The sequence below is a fragment of the Leptodactylus fuscus genome, chromosome 3 (genome assembly GCF_031893055.1).
Source record: "Leptodactylus fuscus isolate aLepFus1 chromosome 3, aLepFus1.hap2, whole genome shotgun sequence".
In the NCBI taxonomy this organism is placed as follows: domain Eukaryota; kingdom Metazoa; phylum Chordata; class Amphibia; order Anura; family Leptodactylidae; genus Leptodactylus; species Leptodactylus fuscus.
In genome coordinates this window covers 11,287,386-11,301,471 of record NC_134267.1, presented here as the reverse complement: position 1 = coordinate 11,301,471, position 14,086 = coordinate 11,287,386, and the positions used below count along the sequence as shown (strand labels likewise).

Genomic DNA, 14,086 nt, shown 5'->3' with positions numbered 1-14,086 from the left:
GTCTATGGAACAGGAAGCAGTATACAACAAAGAGATAAGCTACATGTTAAATCCCCGCTGTTCCTGTGCTGCCACCCCTCATGGTCCCCTCCGGTACTGCAGTGTTATAGTGCCTGCATGTATGACACATGACCGCTGAGTCCAGTGACCGGCTGCACCGCTGAGTGATGTACATAATCTAATCGCTGGGAACAGCACGGACCACCAGAGCGACAATGAAGCAGCCGGGGATTCAGTCGGCGTCTGTAGGTTTTTTCCTTTATTTCATTTCCTGCTTTTGGGCAAACCCCGGACAACCTGCTTAAAGAAGACCTTTCATGTCCTCAGAGATGGGTGGTATAGGGGTGATAGACTCTCTTTCCTGAATTCAGCACACCGTGAGTTTTTCCAGTATGTGCCCAGGTGCTGGAGATATCAGCACCGATATCCCTCCACTGTCAGAGGGCTGGGCCTTTCAGCATCCCGTCATCGATACTCCTCCATAGCCTTGCACTGTCAGGGGCGAGTTGTGTTCTTCACAGCCGAACAACAATGCTGAGCTGTAAGGCCCGCCCTTGTGACCGTCGAGAGATGTTGGTGCCAAAGCGAACGGCACCGAAAATCTCCAGTCCCGAGGCGCATACCGGCAAAGCCGACAATGCACTGAATTCAGGAGAGTCTATCACCCCCTCACCTCAAGCATGCTCAACTGATAGCACTGCGTTATATAGCACATTACAATGCAAATGAGGCAGCTGGTGCAGTGGGGGCGGGCCTTCCTATCCCTGGAGCACTTTTCTTGCCACTCAGATCGCTACGACATCCTGCCTGCGCTACCTCTTGCACTGGGCGTGGCTCCTCCCACTGCTATGACATCACCCATCCTACCTAAGCAGCAAGGGCGGAGCTCCAAGGGCTGAAGGCCAACACCCAGTGCGTTTTCCAGTTGTGGTGGGGTAAACGGGGTCATCCATTCCATTCCGTGACCACCATGGTTGGGCCAGTAGTGGAGAAGCTCACGTCACATGTCACTGGTGATGTTTAGTACTGGTGGTGTATTACCTGTGATATCACTGGTACCCATCATGTGACCCATCATGTGACCTTTATGTTACCCCATGCTGTCCGGTTCTGGTACGATAACCTCCATATTGATCTCTGATAACGCCCATCCTACCACGGGTGTCTGACACCTGGCAGTACCCAATGTACAAAACTATTTCCACCCCAGTGTACCTCTAGTGGGGTAACCTCGCCATAAGTACGTCTTCATGCACGTTCACATTATAGTGAGACAGTAAGAGATGTCAGGCCATCGCAGCTTATTTCTGGCATTAACTTGCTGGAGCTGTGTCTAATTTCGGACTCTATTAAGGCGTACAATGCGTGGCTCGCCAAGACTCTGCTGAGAGTTTTTGTACGACATTTGCTGGAACTGAACAGAAGGGCCGAATTCCAAAATTCTAGTTTGTTCTATTTGCGTAAATATCCTCCTCCAATTCACAATCATTCTATTAGATGGGGAGGAGGTAATCTTTAGCATCTGCTTCTCAACATCCTGTTTTCACGATGATCTTTTCAAGGAACAAACTGTGTTGCAACTCGTATTTCATGCTCGGCCCGTGACTCCTCCTCGGTGGTTCAGAATCTTCTCAAACACATGTAGATCTCTACATTTATTGTCACCGCCGGCCACATCTGAACGATCAAACACCCTGAGAATGACGAACGTTGAAAAAAATTGTCTATTTTATTTGCATCATTTTGGTAAAATAAGTGGTGAAACTGAAACATTGTCAAAACGAATCTTACAAAAAAATTTTATTTTTAAAAAGTCTACTTGACCCGTAGGCTCCCATGGTATGACGTACCGATACATTGTACGTCTGGAAGACCAGAGGTTGTCCATCTCGCGATTCAAGTCTACTCTTTATTAATAAGTTCCAGTATCTGGATACAGTTTTCAGTCCGTTCTTTGTGAATCAGTAATCTGGTGTATTCGGTGGTCTTCAGGAACTCCGGAGTGGGGGGTAAAGCGTGGAGACCGCGTTGGACCTTCTCTGCTCGTTCATAGGCCACCTGGGAGATCAGGAGAAGCTCTGGATCCTTGGGTTGTAGATGAAGGGCAGCTGAGGCTATGAGTTCCTTGAGATGTTTAGAGAGTAGTCTAACATACACAAGCTTCTCAGCCCAAAAGTTGGCTTCTCCTTTCTCGAAGAGATCCTCTTCCACCTGTGAAGACGTAGAACATTTGGTCAATGGTGTAATCTAGACCTACAGTCGTTGTCTGCATAATAGACATTGAGTGAGTGTGAAGAACATTGTCATTTATGGATACCAAGATCTGAGATCAGACGGGTCCAGCTCGGTGTCCTCACAGACCTTGAGGAGGACAGGAGCCCACCTGTAGGCATTCCTGGAAGAGCGAGCTGTCATCGGAGTGTACTTCCTATTCCATGTGTAGTAGACAGGTTTATTTATCTAGGCATGATATACTGAACCGAAGGGCAGGTCCAGACTAAACTTTTTTTATTTGCACAAGCAGTTCTGTATAAACCGCGTAGGAAAACTATTTTTTGCACTGAGGTGACTTTATTTAGACTGCAGCATGGAAACGGGCTTTCGGTTTATGGACTTCTCTTCCTTTTTCGATGTCTGATCTTGATACTTGGTATTGCCATTGATAATATTGGAGTCTATAAAACATTTTGAGGTGTATTCAACAACTGCAGCTATATATACCCTCCAAGCTCCATTAGTACCTTCCTGGTAACTCCATCCCTTTGCTGCAGAGGTATTTGTTATTGCCAGTGGACCCGGCTGACAAACCCTCATAAACTGAAGCAATAAACCGCAGTCTCTGAAATCAACAGCCATCTGTTCATTATGGCTCTCCAGTAATGGAGTCAAGAAAAGTCCCAAGCAGGGAACCATATGTCCTACTAGGGTGTATGGCCGACCATAGAACATAGGAAGGCGGAGAAGACACATGGTGAGTTTTTTGTGTTCTGATTTTGCTGCAGTTTTTTTCAGCCAAGGCCAGGAGCAGAAGGCAAGAATGTAATTTTTTTAAAATATTTCCTATAGATTTTGAATCGACTCCTGGCTTTGACTCAAAAAACCACAACAAAATCTGCAAGAAAAACTCATAGTGTGTCTTCATCCGTAGACTTTTATGCAGTGCTTTGGATTGGGAAGTCAGCAGTCATTTTGGAAGGAGTCTGATGGGGGATCAGGATGGAAGCAGAAGAGGAAGAACAGAGGGCACCCAGTATATAGATGACTATGCTTGTGTCATGTATAGACATGTGGAGGGTCACTTAAAAGGGGACCTTTCACCACCACCATTTCTTTGCATCCTTCCGTAGCTGCTGCCCCTCTGATTCTGGTGTAGTTGGAATTTTTTATCTAGCCCCTATTGTTCCCAAGCCAATATGTTAATTAGGCTCTCCACAGTCATGTGGGTGGTCCCTGACTGTCGTCTCCAGCCAGTCTCTGCCCACTTGACAGTAGAGAGGCATATTAACATATTGGGTGCTGAAAATAATAGCATCAGTAGCTCAGGAACAGTTGGGGCTAGGGAAGAAATTCCAGCCCGTACTGTTCCTGAGCTACCGATGCTGTTATTTTCAACACCCTATATATGTTAATTTGCCTCTCTACTGTCAAGTGGGCAGAGCTTGGCTGGAGAAGACAATCAGGGACCACCCACATGACTGTAGAGAGCCTAATTAACATACTGGCTCAGGAACATTAGGGGCTAGGGAAGAAATTCCAACTACACCAGATGCAAAGTGTTGGAGTTTATGGATTTGGTGTAAAGTCCCCTTTAAATGACAAGACTGTGGCTGCCTGTAGCCACCACTAGAGGGAGCTCAGGCATTGACTGCATACTGTTTTATGCACTGTACCCTATAACAATAGTACACAGTAAGCTCCCCCTTGTGGTGGCTACCGGTCATCAGAATTTTACCAATTGCTCTGTGTGCAACACTTTGGGGAGTTAAACTGCTCATTGGTCATCGTCTACCAAATAAAATACAAAAATGCAAAAATTTCAGTAGCAAAATATCTTTGAAACTAAAATACAGATCGGAACATTCTATGCAAATTATTATCCCTATTATTCTTAATAATTAGAATCTCCTCCGAGCCGGGGGTCATAACTAAGTGATATTTCCCTCCTGGCCGTGTCAGTAAATGTTTGGAGATTAATAAACTAGAAAGCTTTTCCTGTTTCGGCAGACATCGGAGTAATTCTCTATAATCATTGCAGCTCGCAAAACACCTACAACTGTTTATGTTTCTTTTTTGCTCATTTGCTTTCATTTTGTCATAGTAAAAGTCCTGTGAGCCCCTTTGGCACGGCCCGGCGTAATTATTATGTGCCCGTATTCATGCCTGCCATATCCCCTTGTAAAATGACTGCATTGCTATGCACAACACCTGCGCGTCTAATTGCTAATACCAAGAACACAACATTTCTGTCCTGCGCGTTACGTCAGCCTCGGTACAGACTGTCCAGGATAATTGTTATGTGCGGGATTTTCGCACCTCGGGACGGCTCTCTGTTTTGCAATCCTGTGGACATTGGTTTGCTTTATTACCATTTTTGTGGTTTCTGGACTGCTGAGATCATCTTCTCCTAGGAGCCATCCCAGGAGGACGGCGACACCATGTGCGACCTGATTCCACTGCCGAAGGAGCCCACACAGGATCCCAAACGTCAGATCCACAGCCATGGGAGGATTAACAATACAGAACTGAAAGCCTGGAGGGAAGAAAAGACGTAAATATCAAAGGTGCAAAAATGATCGTTCCTTAAAGGGATTAGCACACATGGCTGCTTTCTACTTTATGGGAAGTGACATCACGTTTGGTGATCACATGGCCATGCTGCAGTCATGTGACCAAAAGAAGTGATGTCATTTCCTTGCAAGGAAACACCCATCTTTTCCAATCCTGGATAACCCCTTTAAATTCTATCTCCAACTTTAATACATTTTCATAAATGAAGAATACAAGTGAACAGAAGAAACTTGGCTTCTATTTATTAGGGCAAGTCTTTATAGAAGTCTACAGAGAGGGGAGGGGGAGGACAAGGCTGCTGGAAAATAGACACAGTGTAGCTGCTAAACTCTGTTACATGTTGTAACTATGACAACTCTTTTGACTCTACTATATCTTGCAAGATAACATTCTTGCAAATTACTTACTAGCTAGCAGCAGCAGCCCTCTCCATAGACTTCAATGGGGGAGCGCTGCAGTAAAAAATCTGCCACTACAGTTTGTAGGGTGAGTAGAGCTTAAATAATACCTGCAGGTGCCTCATGGATGTCATAACCCCACAGATCTCATCTAATATTGGCCTTTAGGATAGGCCTTCAATTGTTACCAGAGAACCCCTTTAATACAGGGCCAGCACCAGGTGCATTTGGGCCCTTGGGGCATCAATGACAGTGGGCCCCAGGTGCATTTGGAGCCTTGGAGCATCATGGTGTGCCCTGGCAAATGCAAGATTTGCCTCCTACTAATAAATTGTCAAGTCCTCACATGGCACAACATACAAAAAATGCCAAAAATAATCGGCACGGTACTTTACAGGGGGTGAACAGTTCTGCAATCCGCTATAATACCCGTTCTGCCATTTGTTTTCCTTTGGACAGCCTCTTATTTAACCAAAGCCCAAGCAGATGTGAAAACCTTGTTATAGACCTTGTTATAGACGCTGTAGGATAAAGTAAGTAGAGACACCGAAGGGTTAATCTAGAGGCCGTGCCAGCCGCTTACTGAAGCCAATGCATTCCTCCGATTGCGCACATTCAGGGCGCTGGATATCCTATAAGAATACAAGCCGCTTCCTCACTTGCGATGACGCCTCCAATGTCTGCTGTAGTTTGGCACGAATATCCCACCTGTTATGGGGGCACCTCGCTGGTCGCTCCCCAGACCACAGGTCATTAATATCCCCCCGATGTGTTTACTGTGCGGAGTGAAGATTTATACACTAAGGAAAGGTAGAAGGTGGTGGATGATACAGCGAGATGTAAACACTATAAATCACCCCCTTATGTGTCAGGTGTATACACAGTGAGGCATTATTACCGAGACAGCCGGGCCTAGACACCCCACCGGGCTACAGAGTTGGCTATGGAGATATTTCTATCCTCACTATTGGTTTTACTTTGATGTTGTTGGAAGGAAAAAGAAATTTGTCATCAGTAATCTACGGAGCGATCAGTAAAGATGGATGAAATAGAGGAGAGGTAGACCGTAGTGGTTCTTGTCCGTCTTGGGCCCAACCCTTTATTGGTCAACTTATGACCCAAACACCGGCTAACCATCTAGTGGAGGTGACCTGACCTTCTCAATAAACAGATTTCGGAGTAAGACGGATCAATTGGATGTCAACATACCCGTTCCTTTGGTATTCAAGACATATAAGCTAACACTATGGTGTTATGTCTGAGGGCCACTTATTCCCCTCTGGTGTTCAGGCCATGGTGTATGGACAGCCCAATAGCTTTTGACAGCAAGAACAGCACAGCATGCAGCATTATTATTGCCATCGAAATAATGGCATTCTCAACAAAACCACATTTGGGCATCTCTTGCCTCCAACAAAAAGTCATGGCTTCCAGGGGGAACTTTGCACAGTGAAAAGGTTTGCTTCTGGATCTCTGTGGTGAAGTCCATCACCAAACCAATCAACATGAGCCAGATGAGGAGTCCACCCATTGTATTTTATAGACTCTCTTCTAGTAACCACCACCGGGGATATCCTTCACTACAGGTGTATCTGCATAGTAACATCTCATACACCAATTATAAGCTTCATTTTTTCGAGAGGGTATGGCTTGTCGTAATGACCTACGTAACCATTACAGCCATCCAACTAGAAGTGGCACCATTGACCTATAGATGCACAGCTAGAAGTGGCGCCATTGACCCATAGATACACAACTATAAGTGGTGCCATTGACCTATAGATACACAACTAGAAGTGGTGCCATTGACTTATAGATACACAACTATAAGTGGTGCCATTGACCCATAGATACACAACTATAAGTGGTGCCATTGACCTATAGATGCACAGCTAGAAGTGGCGCCATTGACCTATAGATGCACAGCTAGAAGTGGCGCCATTGACCCATAGATACACAACTATAAGTGGTGCCATTGACCTATAGATACACAACTAGAAGTGGCGCCATTGACCTATAGATGCACAGCTAGAAGTGGCGCCATTGACCCATAGATACACAACTAGAAGTGGTGCCATTGACTTATAGATACACAACTATAAGTGGTGCCATTGACCTATAGATACACAACTAGAAGTGGCGCCATTGACCTATAGATACACAACTAGAAGTGGCGCCATTGACCTATAGATACACAACTAGAAGTGGCGCCATTGACTTATAGATACACAACTAGAAGTGGCGCCATTAACCTATAGATACACAACTAGAAGTGGCGCCATTGACCTATAGATACACAACTAGAAGTGGCGCCATTGACTTATAGATACACAACTAGAAGTGGCGCCATTGACCTATAGATACACAACTAGAAGTGGTGCCACTGACCTATAGATACACAACTAGAAGTGGCGGCATTGACTTATAGATGCACAGCTAGAAGTGGTGCCATTGACCCATAGATACACAACTAGAAGTGGCGGCATTGACTTATAGATGCACAGCTAGAAGTGGTGCCACTGACCTATAGATACACAACTAGAAGTGGCGCCATTGACTTATAGATACACAACTAGAAGTGGCGCCATTGACTTATAGATACACAACTAGAAGTGGCGCCATTGACTTATAGATGCACAGCTATAAGTGGTGCCATTGACCTATAGATACACAATTAGAAGTGGCGCCATTGACCTATAGATACACAACTAGAAGTGGTGCCACTGACCTATAGATGCACAACTAGAAGTGGCGCCATTGACCTATAGATACACAACTATAAGTGGTGCCATTGACCTATAGATACACAATTAGAAGTGGTGCCATTGACCTATAGATACACAATTAGAAGTGGCGCCATTGACCTATAGATACATAATTAGAAGTGGCGCCATTGACCTATAGATACACAACTAGAAGTGGTGCCACTGACCTATAGATGCACAACTAGAAGTGGCGCCATTGACCTATAGATACACAACTATAAGTGGTGCCACTGACCTATAGATACACAATTAGAAGTGGTGCCACTGACCTATAGATACACAACGAGAAGTGGCGCCATTGCACACAGATACACAACGAGAAGTGCTGGTAGTGACAGACCCCAAGTGTAAAGAAGATGAATTAAATCAACTGAAGATGAAATATCTGCGTTTCGAGTCCAGCTGAACTATGGAAACTTCGCTATAGCCGTTTGTCATTGTTATTACTGGCCCCTTTACATAAGGCAACCTATACTTTTAATTGCGCACCAACCAGGATGTTTTTAATTTGCCCCTGGCTAGCTGTTCTGGAAGCGTGCAGGATCTCGGACTAAAATAAATCAGAGCACACTTTATTAATCTGTCACTTAACATCAACCACTGGCGAGGGCCACCCCACCCCTTCCCCAATTTGCGGCCGGATACCATTATAGCCGTGTAGCTTTTGCTCTGCTTAATGTAGCGATGATTCATATTGTTGGTCCTTGTTTACCTCATTGTGCCGCCCGCTGAACCTCCCTAGGCTTGTTTACCCCATATCGTTCCTTCCTACATTCTTGGCTTATGGGAAACTGATTAGCTTTTGACTGGAAGCCAGTGTAGGAAGTACGAGAGTGAGGCTTTACTTAAGCAAGACTACTACATTAACTCTAATGAGAAGAGAGAAAAAAAATCTAACCAAAACACGAGCGTCTAAAAGCGGCCGGCGAGGAAAAGACGCTTCTAAAATGGGCTAAAAAAATCACTTTACACGAGATTTGGAAATGTAAATCAAGCGAATCCGACGTTGTTGCTGCATTGCGTCACCGCCATTCCTAAGCAAAGTCTTTGCTAAATATGGACCCGAGCGAGAAGCTCCACATGCGGAGACTGGATCATTTCACAATCCCGACTCTCACTACAATCCGCTATTACAAACAAACCGGCCGGGCGGTCATTAGAGATGTGCTGTATACTCCTCCTGTAAACAGAGCTAGCAGCAAACATAACACACAAACATTCACTGGAATAGACGACACCACCCCATGTGACATTGTGTAAATACATGCTGATGGAACGCAGGACGTGACTCAGGCCCGACATGGGGACAACCAAGAACAACACCATTCACAGCACAAGCAGGCGTCCAAAGCAAATGCATGGACCTGTGGGCTACCAGCTGCTTGCTTTGTGGCAGGAAAAGGGGTTTAGACGGGAAACTAGAACTAAGGGTTTATTTTTTGGCCTGGATGTATGTCCTTCAGTATTGACTTTAGCTTCTCGTGTTCTTAAAAAAACAGGTTGTTATGTGCCAAGCACCGAACTCTAGTGGTGGACGGTGAGGACACGTGCTCATAGACATATCTACCAGAACATAGTGGACAGCTAGCTTCTGTCTTGAAGGGAAAGACTTCTTATCTCCATAGGCTTTGTCGCATGTCTAACCATTCACATTAGACCAGTTTTTCCCACACGACTCACCCGTACGCAAACTCTTGTTTTATGTTGTAAACAGCGAGAAGGGAATAAGCCGCTGGAGAGAGTCAAACACCTCATGCACATTAGATAGTCAGCTGGTCTTACTGAAATCGGTGAGTTCGGCCTAAATTCATCTAATGGGATTGACCGTTATATCTACAACTCTTCCTTAGTATAAGAAATTTTAGGCTATGGAAAGTCAAAAAGTTGGCCATAAACGTTAGATGGCAATTTCGCTCGACTCGGCTCGAAAGAAAGACAAAGATACTGCGTCATACACAGGAGATGGTTGGCAGGTCCCACCAAAATTGGTGGTTTGGCCGACGTTCAGTTAATGTGAAGAGCCACTATACCGACAACTCTTCCTTGTTAGAAGACATTTCAGGCCGTAGAAAGTCTAAAATATCTTTACTCCAGAGAAAGGGGAGAAAGACCAAGTAATCTCATCTCCTGAGCATCTCAAATCCAACAGCCATATTCTTCTTTCCCAAAACATCTGTATTGGTAAGGAGTTGACCACTTTATATACGTTAGATGGTTTGCTGGTCCTACCGAAATCGGCGACGTCAGACGACGTTCTGTTAAGGTGAATGGCCACTATACCTACAACTCTTACTTATTAGAAGATAGTTCAGGCTGCAGAAAGTGAAAATGTTGGCCATATACATTAGAGCAGTGGTCCTCAACCTTTTTTGTACCAGGAACTGGTTTTTAAGGGATTCTACCATTAAAATCGAATTTTTTGTCCCTAAGAAAGGCTATTCTTCTCCTACCTTTAGATGTCTTCTCCGTGACGCCGTTCCGTAGAAATCCCAGTTTTTGACGGTATGCAAATGAGTTCTCTCACAGCACTGGGGGCGGTCCTCAGCACTCAAACAGCACTGGGGGCGTCCTCAATGCTGCGAGAGAACTCTCCAGTGCCGCCTCCAACTTCTTCAGAAACGGGTCTTCTTCCGGCGGTGGCTTCAATCTTCTAGGCCTCAGGCAGCCGACTGCGCATGCCTGCCGGCCACAAGAAAGTGGCCGCTTACAATACTGTGTAAGCGGCCATTTTCTTGTGGCCAGTGGGCATGTGCAGTCAGCTTTGTCCTATGCCTGAGGCCTAGAGGTTGGAAGCCAACCCCCGGAAGAAGACAAGAAGAAGATGGAGACAGCGCTGGAGAGTTCTCTTGCAGCATTGGGGACGCCCCCAGTGCTGTTTGAGTGCTGGGGCCCGCCCCCAGTGCTGCAAGAGAACTCATTTGCATACCGGCGAAAACCAGGATTTTTACGGAGCGGCGGCGCGGAGAACACATCTAAAGGTAGGAGACGAATAGCCTTTCTTCAGGCTAGTCCTACGTGTTAGGGACAAAAAAATTCGATTTTAATGGTAGAATCCCTTTAAGCAAGACCATTTTTCCATGGTGCAGCACGGAAGGGGTGGGGCTTTGGTCATATGGGGACGGGGTTATAGGTGGGCTCCACCATGTGAATGGAAAGGCTCTCTACCGCGATGCTCTGCGGGGCAGTCAGGTCTGACATGAGCACCTGGGCGGACTCCTTCCTTGTTGTAAGATGTTCCAGGCTGCAGAAACTCAAAAAGTTGGACATACACATTAAACAGCAATCGTGCCCGACTCCGATGAGGTGCGGGGGAGACGTAGCCAAAGGAGTCTTATTCCCTTAGCAGCCGAAATCTATCAGAACGATCCTTATCTCCCCTGATGTCTTTCACAAGGGCAGAGTCGTGAGGGCCCCATACACATTAGCGGGTTCAGCCAACAATCATCTATTGGCCACCATTAGTGACAAAAATTGGCCAAAAATTTACAAGAATGCCCCTTTAAATGATCAAAATCAGCTTTCTACCACATCTGTCCCTGAAGAGTAAAAGTTACCAAATTTATAGTCGGTTGAAAGTCGATTGAAGACAACAATCCTCCCCCGCCATTCCACAGGAGGGAACAGAACATGAAATTCCAAAGATATGAAGTTCTGTCGATACATTAAACCTCATCCACATGTGCAGCGCCTGTCAGAGCGCGGCCGGTAATATACGGCGCAGTGGAATTTCGGCAATACTTTTCTCCCTCATGTGTGATATTTATTTCTTTGAGGAACATTCTGTTGTCTTCTCCAATGACTCTGATACGGAACACGGACAGCGTCGGCCGCTTTACTTGCTTCTACTTGCTAAAATTCTATCCTTGTCTTTTAGTGGTTTCTAAGAAAAGAGGAGCGAGTCCAAGGAATGCAGAGATAAGTCGCTTTCATGGCCTCTCGAGAATCTTCTTTCCTCTACGAAAACTTGGATTGATTATTTTTAGGATGAACATTACTTCCCTGGATACAACAAACCTGCCAGCGGAGTCCCATCTCGCAGCGCCTAGTGCACAATGTGCGCCATAGATGGGGGGTTTTATTTGTCCACTTTCCCATAAAAATCCATAGTCAGAGAGGACGACTAGACCGCGCACGTGAGAAGATTCTCATTCAGTCAGCAGTTTTTGGAGATCGGAGATTCTCACCAGGCGAGAAGTCTTATAGTAAGAAGTAAAGTCCTTGGGCTCAGATACGTTCTTAGGAGATGAGGAGACTGGATGTAGAACACTGTGCAAAAAGTTTAGGCAGGTGTGGAAAAAAATGCTACAAATAAAAGGGTTAATAGTTTATTGTCATCAATCAACATCAATCAATATTCGGTGTGACCTTTGCCCTTTGCCTTCCATCCGTTCTTCTCGGTACTTGCAGACAGGTTTTGGCAGAACTGGGCAGGGAGGTTGTTCCCGCCGCCATCTTGGAGGACTAAGCCCAGATCTTCTGTGGATGTTGCTTGTCCAATCCGTCTTTCTCTTCATGTCACCCCAGACGGACTGGAGGATGATGAGATCAGGGCTCTGTGTGGGCCGGATCATCACTTCCAGGACTCCTCCTCCAAAGAGTAAAGGTCACACCGAATATTGAAGGGATTTACAATTCTCTTAATTCACTTTGTAATTGATGCAAATAAAATATTAACCTTACTTTGCAGCATTTTTTCCTGCCTACAACTTTTGCACAGCACTGTACATCTTTGCATATAGCAATAAGACATCCTACTAATCTCAGCATGTTATCGCCTACCCGCGGCATCCACACCTCAGCGGTTCTCCTTGGATGCACCGGTGGAATGTTCTGTAGATCAAGACAAGAGGTGAGACCAGGCACAGGACAGAAGCTTGTGGTATCCAAAGTCAGGAGAGGACAAGCAGAACACTCAGGGCTTGACGCACATTCAATACTAAAAATATCACGCTGAGATATGGAGATGTATATTAGGCATAAAGGTTTGGGCCAGTCAGCCTATGCTATCCCTGCACGGTAGCACTGACACTACACCGGACTGGCTGGGATATACACAGGGCACGTGGTCTATAACTTTACTCCCCACTGAAAACACATGCACACTTGGTATAGATTAGTGTACACGTGTGTAGGCAGGATGGGAGGAATAGCTGGTGGTTGGATGACAGGTCATTATGTGAGTCGGACACGCAGACCCCGCACAGACCATCTGCTCCAGCAACCAATGGGTGCTGCTAGTGGACGGCCACCATAGTGGTGCGGCATTGCTCCTGTCACCGCTCGTCCTGCACTAGATCCCGCGCAGATCACCTTTGTAGGGTCCGATGTTGTGGAACCTGACAGATCGCATCATATCATCCTACCCTGTTCGATTAGTGGCTGGACAACCCCTTTAAGACTAGTGTACAATACTCCAGTCTTTATGAACCAATCCTATTTGTCTATATGACCCAATAAAGATCTTTTCTTCCGTTTGAGCAGTTCTGTATCTGTCTACAAGGTTCTCCATAGCCTTCAAGTCACGAAGTGGTTAAAAAGCGTCGTCTTCTGGCTCCATCCAGCCGTATTTATGCGCGTGAACTTTAGACCCCTCCATACTGCTGATCTCTAATTGAATTTTAATATATAGGGAACAACAACATGTTCTAATTATTATGCAACTTTATAGGAGGGATAGAATTTCAGGCCTGAGACCTCTCTGGATGCGAGTGCATTTCACCTCTCCACGGGGGACATAGATCATCTTTATTGGTCTTCTGAGAAGGCTTGTGCCGTTGAGATGAACGCGGCGTAAAGTGTAAGATGACAGATTTAATATATAGAACCATACGTGACCTATTTACACATGACACAATGTAATAACTGTGAGGTATGTGCAACCATTGATGGAACACCGGACATGTTAGGAGAGTGGTCGGGGAGGATCGGGGCGTCGTCTTCTGCATTGAGTCCGACATTATACAAATAAAAATACAATAATGAACCCCGGACAATACAAGACGGTCCCTAGGGGGCACACGTCAAAGGTGATCAACTGCAGGAAGCACCCAGAGGGGCAGATACATCCATGGGATCAGCTTAATGGACGTGTGATCTGGGACAGGCACAAATAATTGATAGGGATCGATCTACTGA

The 14,086-nt window shown here is 45.6% G+C and overlaps 1 protein-coding gene across 1 annotated transcript in view; it reads right to left on the bottom strand.

Annotated features, from left to right (window-relative positions):
• Window positions 1-1,542: 1,542 nt before the first annotated feature.
• Window positions 1,543-14,086, bottom strand: part of THADA (THADA armadillo repeat containing) — a 399,509-nt gene continuing 386,965 nt past the window's right edge. The window contains exons 37-38 of the mRNA XM_075267057.1: window positions 4,587-4,750; window positions 1,543-2,211 (exon numbers count right to left, since the gene is read on the bottom strand). Of these exons, the coding sequence (XP_075123158.1) occupies window positions 1,903-2,211; window positions 4,587-4,750 (473 nt within the window). The 3' untranslated portion in view covers window positions 1,543-1,902. The remainder of the gene's footprint in view (window positions 2,212-4,586; window positions 4,751-14,086) is intronic.